The 13,959-nt window shown below is 34.1% G+C and overlaps 3 protein-coding genes across 3 annotated transcripts in view; 1 reads left to right on the top strand and 2 right to left on the bottom strand.

Annotated features, from left to right (window-relative positions):
• LOC125837997 (protein WVD2-like 4) overlaps positions 1-13,959 on the bottom strand; it is an 81,856-nt gene that overhangs the window by 16,946 nt on the left and 50,951 nt on the right. The window lies entirely within an intron of this gene.
• On the top strand, positions 2,328-5,640 carry LOC125837958 (putative pentatricopeptide repeat-containing protein At5g06400, mitochondrial). Its single transcript, XM_049517033.1, has one exon. The coding sequence runs from the start codon at positions 2,328-2,330 to the stop codon at positions 5,610-5,612; it is 3,285 nt and encodes a 1,094-aa protein (XP_049372990.1). The 3' UTR covers positions 5,613-5,640.
• LOC125838021 (iron-sulfur cluster co-chaperone protein HscB homolog) lies at positions 6,561-11,255 on the bottom strand. The gene is made up of 7 exons (XM_049517076.1): positions 10,792-11,255; positions 9,563-9,659; positions 9,353-9,442; positions 8,779-8,844; positions 8,195-8,263; positions 7,511-7,655; positions 6,561-6,925 (listed from the first exon to the last, which is right to left on the bottom strand). Exons 1-6 carry the CDS (start codon positions 11,136-11,138, stop codon positions 7,518-7,520), a joined length of 807 nt encoding a protein of 268 aa, XP_049373033.1. The 5' UTR covers positions 11,139-11,255; the 3' UTR covers positions 6,561-6,925; positions 7,511-7,517.

Below are 13,959 nucleotides of genomic sequence, written 5' to 3'. Positions count from 1 at the left end.
AAGAAAAAATATCCAAATAAATAAAAGGATAATTATTAAAAGTCTTCTATTGCTATATAAATAAATAAAATAGAAAAATAGAATGACAAGTCTTATGAGAAGTGGTAAGCCACTAAGAGATTGAATTTTGGATTATTTTGTTTGGTTTTTGTATTCTATTAATTTAATTTTGTTTGGATTTTTTATTCAATTAATTAATTTAATGCCATAGATTTTTTTGACTATTTAAAACAAAATTGTTACCGCCGGCCGCCGGCCTCCGTCGGAGGGCTAAGAGGGAAATTGATCCGTCAAATCGTAATAGTTATAGTTATCGTCGATAGAGTTATTATTTATTATGATTTTTTATGAGGTTTGTTAAGCTATTGCGTAGTGTGAAAAAATTATAATTTTCACATTGTAATTATTAATCGGAGTGTAACTAGTTAAAAAAATGATTTAATTCCTTTTGTTGACATCTGAATTATTGAATTTTCTTGACATAAAGAAACATTTAATATAAAATGAAATTTTTAGGTTACATCTCAACTATTGAATTTCAATGACATAGAGAAACATTTTAATATAGTGATAATAAATAAAAAATAAAAAAGATGTTTAAAAATTGTTTTAAGTCAGAATAAATCTCAACTATGACATTTTCAACAACAAAAGAAAAAAAACCTATGACCTATTTGTATATTTTTTACCCCAACATTTCAACGATGAATTGTTAAAAAAAAAACAATTGGGAATTAGAGAAATTGTCCCAAAAGAAACAATTAAATTTTAATGTTTATTTATTTACTTCACGCCAAGCTAATCCAAATATTATAGTAAAATGGAAAGTAGGTAATTTATATTTGACCATATTCGATTAATTATTAGTTACATACATTTAATTGAGTAAACAAAATCAGGTATGTACATTGTATATCTTTTATATCTCCCTTTTTTTTTGCCTAAAAGCTGACATCATTTTGAGACTCGATTAATCTTAATTCACATTAAAGAATTTGTAAAAAAGCTCAAATCCAATACAACAATAACCACTTTTCAAATATATTAATAGGACTAAATTTCAATTAAAATTCCCAAAAGTAAACATGACAATTAAAATTGTAAAAGCCCCAAACAAACATATAGAAATATCGAAAGTAAGACTATGGATTGATAGACCGAGGAAGGGAGATGAGAAGAGAAAATATAGACACTTCGGAAGGGAGATGGGGAGAACCAAACTTTCACACAACGATAAGCATAACCTCTCTTTCTAACTTCTCTTCCTTTTAAACTAGTTGCTAATTGGGTCTGAATCTCAAATCAACCTTTTGGGTCCAATAGCTGATTCCGTGACGTTAAAATTTATGTTGGGCTGCAGTTGATTTATAACAAAATTTCACTTTACAAGATAAATCGTTCTTTATTAAAGACGACTGTATATCTCAAGCTTTTAGTTTCCTTTTCTTTTTGTTCCGTTTCAAAACAAATCAATTTGAATCCATATTTACTCTCTTTTTCATTTTTTTTCCCCCTCTTCTCATTTTTGAATGAAATTATTAACGGAGAAAAACAGACTATTAATAAGTACCATCAAAGGGAGAAATGCTTTAAATCTTCTATTTTTAAAGCTCGAACTCGAAATGTTATTAAGAATTAGATGAATTTGGTTAATCACATCACACCCTTAGAAAACTACAAATCATGTTGCATATAGAAGCACAATATGTTATTTCATAGTCTACTATTAAAAAGAATTGAATATACATTAAAGTCCGACTAAATTTGAATTCGAGCCGAAAAATCTCATATTAAGATACACTGTAAAGTGCTCCCTAACAAAGGCGATTTCGCATTCAAGGGAACCTAAATTCAGGACCTCTAATTAAGGATGAATGAGTACTTACCACTCTATCACAATCCTTATCAGTAACTTTTGTGCATGTTGTTAAGTGTCTATTAAGTGGTCAACTTATTAACACAATGAACTCTTGAAAACACGCATATGAACTTATTAAAATTTTTGGTCGTAAGTATCTAACAAGAACACATTATTATGTATTCAATCAAAAATAGACTAGAGTAGGCACACACATCTTACGTGTCATAATATGTGTCCTACGCAAACATAATATAAATCAATTCGAGTGTATCTTATACAAATTGTCATGTAGAACGATTCTATTTATTTATTATTCAACTTTATACACATTTATAAAAGTCTACTTGTCCAAACCAAAGTTGAAATACATACATACACGTGAATCCAAGTTAAAAAACACGTTTACGTATTCGAGAAATAAGGTCCTATATATATACAAAAACATCCTTGGCGCCACTATCAAACAATGTTCCAAAGTAGAATGATTTTGAAAAATCTATGCAAACAAAAGCTTCAAATTTCTGGGAATAATCTGTTGAATTCAAGATTCAAGATTTGTTCTTCTTCTTCTTCAATCTCCACCAAGTCATCTAAGCTTCACAAATTGAAGAAAACTGAAAACCCAAATTCGAAAAACAAGAAAGAACCCCAGAATTTTACTTCACTCTTCAATGAAATCAGAGAGATTTTAGGAACAGGGAGTGTAATGCCATATGAATCCGCAAATTTAAAGGACACCCAATTCGTGAATTCATGGTCTTGCCCGGAAAGTGTTTGTGAAAATGCCAAGAAGAGTACAGAGCTGGAGGATTCATTATCTTGCACAGAACTTGTTTGTGAAAATGCCAAGCTGGAGGATTCATCGTCTTGCACGGAACGTGTTCGTGGAAATGCTGAGCTGAGGATAGAGCTGAAGGATTCATCATGTGTTGGTGGAAATGTGAAGCAGAGTGTAGAGCTGGAAATGATGAATTTACACAAAGATAATCGGGTTGAGGATTCGGTGAAAAGGGATGTTAGTTCTATAGTTCACAACATTACGGGGATTTTGAGGAGTGAATGTGATGTGATCGCCATGGAGGAACGGTTGGAAAGTGCAGGTTTTGAGTATAACGAGGAGGTCGTTGAGAAGGTTTTGAAGAGGTGTTTTAAAGTTCCTCATTTAGCTTTGAGGTTTTTCGATTGGTTGAAAACAAGAGAAGGGTTTAGTCATACTACGGAGACTTATAACACGATGATTTACATGGCTGTGGACTGTAAAGAGTTTCGTTTGGTTGATGAATTGGTGGAAGGAATGGAGAGGAGTTCTTGTCAGAAAAACCTTAAGACGTGGAGCATTTTGCTATCGCATTATGGGAATGGAAAGTTGATTGGCAAAGCGTTGTCAATGTTTGAACAGTTGAAGAAGTTAGGTTATGAGCCCGATTTAAGGGCTTATACGATCATGTTGAGTTCACTTTGTAATGCTGGAAAAGCTGACATAGCTTTGGAGTACTTCAACGAGATGATCCATAAAGGCTTGATGCTGGATGCAGCTATGTCTGGACAGTTACTCAAATGCTTGGCTAACTCCGGAAATATTGCTGCAGTTCACAAAGTTGGCGACGACATGATAAGGGTTTGTAGTATTCCAGAAAACCGCGTCTACAGCCTTATGCTTAAGAGTTTCTGCATTGCGGGGAGGATTACAGAAGCTTTGGAATTGATTCGTGATCTGAAAAGTAAAAACATAAACCTTGACTCTGAAATTTTTACAACATTGGTGAAAGGACTGTGCAAGGCTGAGAGGATCAATGATGCATTAGAGATTGTTGAAATTTTGAAGAAAAGAAACGGTGCTGATGAGAAGGTTTATGCAGTCCTTATAAGTGCATACTTGAGGAGAAATGAAATTTCAAAGGCACTTAATCTGTTTCAGAGCATGAAAGATTCGGGAAGTTTGCTCAACGTTTCGACTTATACCAATCTGATGCAGCACCTTTTCAGGGTTAAAGAGTTTCAAGAAGCGTTGAACCTCTATAATGAGATGACAGAGATGGGAGTTAAATTGGATGCTGTTGCAGCTACTGCTGTAGTTGCAGGTTATATCATCCAAAACCGTATTTCTGAAATGTGGGAAGTGTTCGAGAATATGAAGGATAAAGGAATTGTCTTTACTCGGAAATCGTACCTCATATTTGTCAAGGAACTTACCAAGGTGTCAGGGACAACGGATATTTTCAAGGTTCTGAATGAAATGAAAGCCTCTAAGATGTTTATTGGAAACGATATATTCCAGTATGTTATTTCGTACCTGGAGAGAAAAGGAGATATGAAGAACATCAACATGATCAAGCTGCTACAGGGGGGTTGTGAAGTTCACAATCAAGAAAATGAAACACGTGATGTGAGCAGTCAACGAGAACAATACTTGGAGTTAAATTCAGAAAACCTAGAACAAGTGTCCTCAGCTCATGACATGCCAGAGGCAATTTCAAAATCCTCTATTGAATGTGATGTACATGAGGTTTGCCAAATTTTGATTTCATCGAGGGATTGGTACTTAATACAAGAACAATTGGAGAAATGCAACATACAGTTCACCCCAGAAATCGTCATGGAAGTTTTGCGTAATTTCAGGCTGCAAGGTCGGTTAGCATTGCAATTTTTCTCTTGGGTTGAGAAGCAAAGTAGTTACAGACATACAATGGAATCCTACAATACAGCTATTAAAATAGCAGGACAGGGCAAGGACTTCACTCAGATGAGAAATCTATTCTCCGATATGAGGAGAAACGGTTGCTTAGTAACAGCTCATACTTGGACAATCATGATAATGCAGTATGGGAGAACAGGACTCACCGATATTGCTGTTCGTACTTTTAAAGAAATGAAAGACAGCAGTTGTAAACCGACAGAAAGTACGTACAAAGCTTTGATTACATCTCTTTGTCAGAAAAAAGGTAGGAGAGTTGATGAAGCAGTAAAAATATTCCAGGAGATGATTCAAGTTGGACACAGTCCTGATAAAGAACTAATCGAAGATTATCTTGGTTGTCTGTGTGAACTTGGTAAATTAAGGGATGCCAGAAACTGTACTGAATCTTTACTAAAGCTCGGTTTCAGTACCCCTTTAGCATACTCATTGTACATTAGATCACTTTGTCGAGCATGGAGGCTGGAAGAGGCTTTAGCATTGATCAACGAAGTTGATGACGAGCAACATGTCTTGAGCCAGTACGTCTACGGAAGTTTAGTCCACGGACTACTACAAAAAGGGCAGTTAGAAGAAGCATTGGCAAGAATCGAATCCATGAAGCAGGCAGGCATTCATCCAACAGTCCATGTATATACTTCCTTGATTGGCTACTTCTTCAAAGTGAAACAGGCCGGAAAGGCTCTTGAAACTTTCAAAGAAATGAAAGATTCAGGCTGCCAACCAACTATAGTTACCTACTCAGCGTTAATACGAGGGTACATGAACGTGGGAAAAGTTTCCGAGGCTCGGGATGTGTTTCATCAGATGAAAAAGAATGGACCATATCCTGATTTCAAGGCATACTCCATGTTCATCTCTTGTCTATGTAGGATTGGTTATTCTGAAGAAGCTCTTCAACTTATATCTGAAATGTTGGATGTTGGGATTGTTCCTAGTACAGTTAATTATAGAACTGTCTTCTATGGGCTCAATAGAGAAGGTAAACAAGATTTAGCAAAGACTGTATTACATATGAAGTTAGATGTGAAAAGGAGGAGAAAGTTTCTAACTTGATATTATTTTTTTGTTCATAATTGTATGATGATCCATCTTATTTAGTTGTTGCCTTTTTTTTCATTTTATTTTTTTTGGTTTTCCACTCGGTATCCCGTACCTGCATTGGGGTCTGACTAAATCTAGATTTGCACCAACAAGTCCCACATTGAGGGGTATAGCAAATCCCGTTATTACCTAATTAATTGTATTATAATCTCAATATAACTTGTTCACCAACCAAAACAACCCCTTAATGTGATTAAGACCGTTAGGATAATAATGTCAACAAAATATCACTCCTTTTGGGGCTTGACTAAATCTGGATTTGCACCAGTAAGTCTCACATTGAAGTGTATAGAAACTCCCGTTAGTACCTAATTAATTGTATTATAATCTCAATATAACTTGTTCACCAACCAAAACAACGATCAAGACCGTTAAGATAATAATGTCAACAAAATATCACTCCTTTTGTTTCATTGTATGTAAACTCCTTTCACTGAGCATAAAGTTTAAGATAGAAAGATAGAAAGATGTACTTTAAAACTTGTGGTCTTAAACATGCCAAAGAGATTTGTGTGACTATCTATAATCATGCCCTTTAGCGTAAAATAGAAAGTTTAAAATTACTTCCTCCGTTTCTTTTTAGTTGTCATAGTTTCCTTTTTGAGATTCAAACGATATGAATTTTGACTAACATTTTAAGATGTATTTTTTCATCATATTGATTTGAAAAAAATTGCAATTTATAGTATTTTCTATATAGTTTTTGAATATCTAAAATTTTATTTTAAAATATCAAATGAATATAATCTAATTTATATTTGAAAAGAAACTTGAAGGGAGTAGTATTTTTTTTTTCCTTGGAAGAAAACTAACAGAAGCAAGCTTATAAGTCCTGGAAATGGAGTTGCAACAAATCCTGAACTCAACTCAAACTCCAGTAACTTAAAGGAACATCCCTTTCCATTCAAATGCAACATTTCGAATCGTCGAAATCGATGTATTCTTATTCTGTTTTCACCATTTCATATAAATAGTAACTACAGGATCAAATCTACCAGGATCATTCACCAATGAGTGAGAGAGATCATGTATTCATACTGCTATCGACTTTCTTGGCAATTATTTTGTGGATCAACAGTGTGTAGTGTGTACATCTTCGGGGTCGTGTTGGAAAGTATGGTAGGTGACTAGATCCACCGGAGCAAGCGAACACCCAACTTCATCAGATCAACTGATTGTCGTATTCTGTGCATGCGCTGCTGGTGGTTCGGGTCTGTCCGGTTGTGCCTAGTTGCATTTCACTCCCAAACCACAGCTTCATGTTTCTATACAAGTTCACAAGCAAATACAATAAGAAGACAAGTAAATCCCACAGTATTTGAAGTTTGAACCAACAATTACTAATGCTGAACCAACATAATACATAGATAGACGCCTTAACTTGGCCTCAACTAGCAACTGAATGCTCCAACTTTAAGGATGCACATCTAGACACCTCAACTTGTCTCCACTATGACAGTTAAACACTCCCAACTTACAAAATGATCACATAGATACCAACAAAATTTATGTGTCGCGTCAACGTTGGGTGTCCACGAGACACAGTAGGGACAAATTGAGGTGTCTACATGTGCATTCTTAAAGTTGGAGGTTAAGGTGCCTATCTATATATAATGCCTTTCACAAATATGCTCTAGAGAACTCTAGCAACCACAATGAGTATTTTACAATAAAAGTTATAGGTCAAGTGAAGCCAAGCCCCGGACATTTTCACAATGAAAAATATTAAGTCCCAGGGTAGCTAGTTCAATACCCTCACATAACACCAAGTTGGTGACTGGAAAACCATCAGCTCGATGGATGTTTGCCAAACGAGAATAAATCAAAGATGAAAGTTCAAGGTTCCATACCCATAAACTAGAGCTTTCTCACTATCTCTTCATTTGCACGCTTGTAGTAAGTCATCCTTCGGATTGCAGCCAGAGCTTCTTCATACTTTCTACTTTGGAAGGCGTCTGTAAAAGAGATGGATGATTGTTCGAACTTTCCTTGTATCTGCAAAACAATGATGAGCGCCCACAGATAGAATTAACAAAACAAAAAAATTAAACTATCAGCAATTGACTTTGTTAAGCCTTGTGACTACTGTAAAGTTACACATATGCCATAAATACAAACAATAGAAGTGTTCAATCAGTTCTTTCTTATTATGATTACACATGTGAAACTTGTAGAAGCCTTTGCAGTAGTTCATTTCACACAGTAAAAGTTTGAGATGGCTTTACACGAAAGTTCGTCTAGCAGAGGGGGAATAATTACAGAACTGATATACCATGCTCTCAAGGTAATGTCAATCAGCATCAATTGCTTGATAACACTGTGGAGGCGGCATCCGATAAAAAGCTATTACGCACCGGAATTTGCCCACTCAGCTGACCCCCAGATTGCACCCAGCACAGAAAAAACACGGAGGAGAAATGCAAGGGGAAAGCAAGAAAATAATTTCTCTAACAGCTAGTAGAACAGTTGGGTAATCTGCGCAAAATTCAAACAGGTTTGTTGTAAATGCTTATACTACTGGTGTCCTTTTATACCTGCCCCTGAATTTGTTTAAGTGCCTGTGAGTCATCAGCTTCGTCAACAGTTTCTCTGATTTCCAGCATCTGCAAGTGAAATATTTGATGACTAATAGTCGGAGAAGATGAATTTAGGCAAGCCACTGAGGAGGAGCAAAGTTAGCACCTTTACAAAGATCACACAAAATAACATACCATTTTTCTATAGTAAATATTACATCTAAATGCTAATATTGTTAAACCCTACAAAGGAAGACCTCCAAATCATAGATAGTGTAACAAACTCATACCAAGACAGCATAACCAAAACTTTTATGATTAAGACGGAAGGAGCAAAAAAAAGTGTAAGTCAATTGGTTGAATGTGTGGTCAAATCATTTTTCATATTACTTTTGAGCCGAGGGTCTATCGGAAACAATCTCTCTACCCCACAAAGATAGGAGTAAGGTTCGCGTACATCCTACGGGTATGTGTTGTTATCATCATATTTCATATTACAGGCATCGACTGTCAATTTCTATCTTACATAAAAGGCCAACATGTCCAAGAAACAATTGGCAGCAGCGCTTATTAAAAAGCAATTCCAGAACAACAAATTTTACCTCAGTCAGCAGCTCTACATCATCAATCTTCTCCTCTTCATCCACATGCACGCCTTCCAACTTCAGCTGGAAGCCAGGACAAAACGTTAAGAAGAAAAATGACAGGACTTAGTAGACCACAATCTGAAACTTCTATAACTTTACAGCACTTCTTTCCTTGAGTTGCAATTATATTATTGAGTTTTTCTTTATATTAAACATTTCAGTGCAGATATTTCAGATCTTCACTCTGAAGGAAAAGGGAAGAAAAAAACACGGAGGAAACCAAATGCAATGGGCCAAAGTAGTCAACTTTTCATCTCTTGCAGTTCTCTAGAGGAAACAAGAACTCATATGTCGGAATATGAAATATGTGTGTAAAACATTTGCCTTTATAGTTTATACTATCTTTTTGTCCTTATAGTTTGTTAAGCACATTTCAGCCTAAAAAGGGGGGAAAATAGGAGTTATCTTCTGTCAAATGTCTCTTGCACATATAAATCATTGCCGAGTTACAGAATATGTTCGTGATGATCACCAATGAAAAAATGGAACTACAATAGCAATAAGTATGTATTAAGTAATGGTAACCTACAATGTATATTGCCCTTGACAATGGATCAGTTAGTGTGCGGTACGCATCAATGACACGAGCAGATTGTTCAGCAGCATACTCCCTTTCTTTCTAGCAGAAACAGCAAGAAGCCATAGTAAAACAATATCAAAATTTTGGCGGAAGGGAATCCCCAAAAGAATAATCAGAAGGAAGATTTTGTATTTATGTGTACAATGCAATTTTATGAACCTGAGATTTCGTGTGAACCAAGTCTGGATGTAGCTTCCTCTGCCAGTCTTTATACTTTCGTTCTAGATTCTCCCCCTCAATTTCATACTTCTTCTCCCTGAAAAAATGCAGAGAATCTTTAGCAAGTCAATTCGCTAAAGATGAAAGATAAATAAGAACTGACATAAATATATTTACATGCATATGTTTCGCGAGATATTACTATAACCTTATATTCCAACAATGGGTATGAATTAATATACTTATTCGTGCAGATCCTTCGAGTACACTGCTAATGATCCAAATAAGTGATATCTGATACTTATCCCTACCTTATTTGTTGCAAAGCTAAGAACACAATCAATTATCATGTACTATTTTGAAGTCCAAATCAATTACACTAAACTCTAGAACCTCCAAGTCAGGGGCGAATGAACAGTAGAAGCTACAGGGCCGAACCCAGTAGGTTTGCTTCAGATCAAGTATATACTAAACATGTACAAATTTTGAAACCAGTAACTCAAATGGTCAGTAGCTTCAGTGGTATACTGAACCCATAAAGTTCAAATCTTGGATTCGCCTTTGCTCCAAATACTAAAAAGGAAAAAGAATCTGAGCATAAACTAACAATATACCCAGTACAGACACATTCACTTCACTGTACCACCATTTATACAAGCTAAGAACAGGAGCGGAGCTAGCAAGGGCCAAGGGGTTCATCTGAACCCCCTTCAGCGGAAAATTACACCATTTATACATGGCTAAAATTATTTTTTATGTATATATGTTGAACCTCCTTTGCCCTCTTCGTGTGTTTAGTTTTTATATTTTGTTCTCCTTAATGAAAATTTTGGCTTCGCCACTCTAAGAACCTCCAAGTCATGGGAGAAAGCACAGTAGAAGCTACGGGTTCAGCCCAACACAATAGCTTTGATTCAAATGATGTACAAATATCAATAATTCTACTAAATATGTACAAATATTAACTTTCAAACCCCACTAACTAAAACGGTTAGTGGGTTACCCCGAACACATAATGTTCAAATCTTGGATCCGCCTTTCCTCCAAATACTAAAAAAAGAACAAAGTATCCTACCATGAACTAATTATATACCCAATACAAACTACATTCACAGTACCACCATTACACAGGGTTCAGCCGAACACAATAGCTTTAATTCAAATCATATATATATATGTTAATAATTCTACTACAAATATCAAAATTCGAACTCAGTAACACAACTTACAGTCCAAAAATCTGGAAAAAATCAACAGATTGATCTACAGGTTGCACACAGCCACAAGCAGTGCAAACAAGAAACGGCATCGTATTTGAAGAAACCCCATTACAACAATTCCAGCAAGAATTTTTTTTAGCAGCTTCAGTGCTAAAAAGGGTTCTTCCAGAAAAACCCAAATCGTTTCTAAGAAAATTAAGCTTTCTAGATTGTATAAATTGAGGAAATTGCTCTACTTTTGGAGAAATTGATGGAAAATCGAATTGGGTCTTAGAAGAAGAAATCACTATTTCCCTTCTTCCCAATAATAATCTTTGTGAAAAGGGTGTTGAAATTCTCAGCTTCTTCATCAACATTTTTTTTTTTCTTGGAGAAATTGATAGAAGAAGTTTCTCTAATCTTCAAGCTATATATAAGCTTGTGTAGTATGTAATTTGTAATAAGTAAATAAGCTCGGTAGGAACTAAGTTATGTTGGTTATATGATGATGGAGTGGTAAGGTGATTTTGGATTCGAACACTGAATATGATTACGGGGTAAATAGACTTTTTGGTCTAAAGTTAAGCTATGAATGTCCAATCCTTTTAAAAACTTACTTGAGTTAAGATGGACGAATCAAAATAGGTTAGATGATGGATTATAATCTAATATGACTAATTTCATTTCACTTTTTAGAGATGTTAATGAATTTTTCCTTCATCAAATATTCACAAAAAGTTTCACCAATATTACATATTATTAGGATATGGTAGAGGTTAGGGGTTGAGTCGAGGTTTGAATTTTAGGTCAAAGTTGGGTTGAGTTCGTGGTTGGGGTTGGGTCTAGGGTCGAGTCACAGGTAGATGTTAGGGGTTGAGTCCCGTATTGGGGTCATCGGCAAGTCTACATCGAGGTAATGATTGAGTCTTGAATTAAGATCGAGTTAAGGTCGGGGCTATAAGTTCTCGAGTCGAGGTCGAGCCGAGGTTTAGATTCTATGTCGAGGCTAGGTCGGGGTCCTGGGTTAAGGTCGGGTCTTTGATCATGTGGCTGGGGTCGAGTTTCGTGTTGGTGACATGGGTCGGGTCCCAAGTCAATGTCGGGCCAAAAATCGAGATCGAGATCGATCCCAAAAAATCAAGGTTGAGTCCCAAATTAGAGTCAGGGTGAGGTTAAGGTTTAAATTACATGTTGATGTTGATTTGGGGATCGAGACTTGGGTCCAATTCAAAAGTCGGGGTTGGATCCATTGTTGGGGTCAAGTCGAGGGTCAAGGTCGGGATTGAGTCCCAATTAGGGATTGTGGTTGAGTCTCGTGTCAATATCGAGTTGAGGATCCAGGTCTAGATCAAGTTCGGAATCGAGATGGGTTGAGTTTGGGCCAAAATAGCACTATTTTCTTCAATTTATGGGATTGAGTTTGGGCTGATTAATGAGTTGACTTTAGATTATTTTTGCCATGAATTAAGATGGATTGTGCCCAAATTTAGCCCATTTGTAATAGTCCAAAGCCTAATCCATTAAAACCTATATTATTTTCTCAATTTTTTTTATTAATATGAAATGTGGTTAAATTAATATAGAAAAAATTATATAAAGTATCAAACTATTAATTCAAAATGCTATAACCATTTATGTTTATTTTTAACAATAGAATTTCATCTAATATATTAAAATTTTGAATTAGACTACTCAAATTTTCATATTGATTAATAAGATTTTTGACAATAATAAACAAGGTAACGCATTAGAACAAACGTTAACATTTTGTTAACTTGAAATAACCATTATCAATAATAAATGTTACTAGTAGATAATTGTTGTGAAGCTATTAAACATTTCATCTCGTATAAAAATTACTATAGCTATAAACTAAAAATATCAACTTGAAAAGATTATACTAACCTTACTTATAACTTAAGCAGATAATACCAAATGAAGAGAAAAAGTTCAAATTAACTATATTAAATGGTCTAAATTTAAACTTGAGCAAGTATCATATACAATACTTCTATTATGGAAACGATCAATAAGTAAGGATCTTTTGACACTTATATATGACTATTTCTTACATAATTTGGAAATAATTTTGTAACATTTCAGATATATTTGTTAGATTTGCAAACAAATAAGAATGAAAATAAATTGGGCATTATTCTCCGACAGCAATCCACAGAAAATTCAGCTGAAAAATGATTTGAGAGAAGTATCATAGAAAACTTTTCATGAAAGAAGGATATTTTTATAAGTTATTTACTTTTTGTTTGTCTTTTCTATTATTAAAAAAAATTACGTTTTAAAATAATGTATTAGGTTTTGCAATTTATTCCTCGACATCTCTTTCAACCACCTAAAATAATGTATTTAAGTTTTGCAATTTATTCATCAGACATCTCTTTCAACAAATTTAAGATTTTATTTCTTTAATTAAGTTATATCTCAATAATAATTATTTTCTCAAAACTATATTTGTTATTTTGTACATTTCAGTTTTTAATTTCATGCTTCCATTAAGTTGTTATATATATATGGTGCTTTATCCATACACGTTTCTCCAGTTCTCATAAAAATTATTCGGGGTAGAACTTTTTAAACTTGAAAGAAGTAAAAAAAATATTGATAACGTAGGCTCAATATATGTCATATACCTTTAAAACTAAATATTTCACTCATATATACGATATAATTTTTTAAAGAAGAAAGATCATTTGACAAATGACAATATTTAGAATAATGTAATTTCGCCACATGCTTTCAAAATCTAATAGATCTAGGTTAAAACAACAAATATCAAGATAAATATGCATATTTACTTTTTATTCAAATAAAAATGAATACTATCAATGTCCTAATTAAAATCTAAACTCTCAATTATTTTAGGAGTATAGCAAGAGGAAGATATTTTTCAACCTCATCATTGAAAAACAATTGAACTTCTTATCTTTTTCATTTAATTTTATATGATATTATGTTTTCATTTTTTTAAATAAAAAATCATTATATATGTTTCAAAATAATTTAACTTCTTTGTTTTAAAAAAAAATAACTTTAAAGATTTCATTTTATCAAGATCGTGTGCTTTAAAACATATAGTTATCAATCCAAATATGTTAATGCATAACTTTTCTTTTTTCATTAAAATTTTCTTAACATATGAAAAAGTGATCAAATGTATATCAACATTTAGTCAAACTATAT

This window comes from Solanum verrucosum, unplaced genomic scaffold (assembly GCF_900185275.1).
Source record: "Solanum verrucosum unplaced genomic scaffold, falcon-dt-bn FXZP01000284.1, whole genome shotgun sequence".
Taxonomy (NCBI): domain Eukaryota; kingdom Viridiplantae; phylum Streptophyta; class Magnoliopsida; order Solanales; family Solanaceae; genus Solanum; species Solanum verrucosum.
The sequence above is the reverse complement of the archived record's forward strand: the minus strand, read 5'-3'. Positions and strand labels throughout refer to the sequence as shown.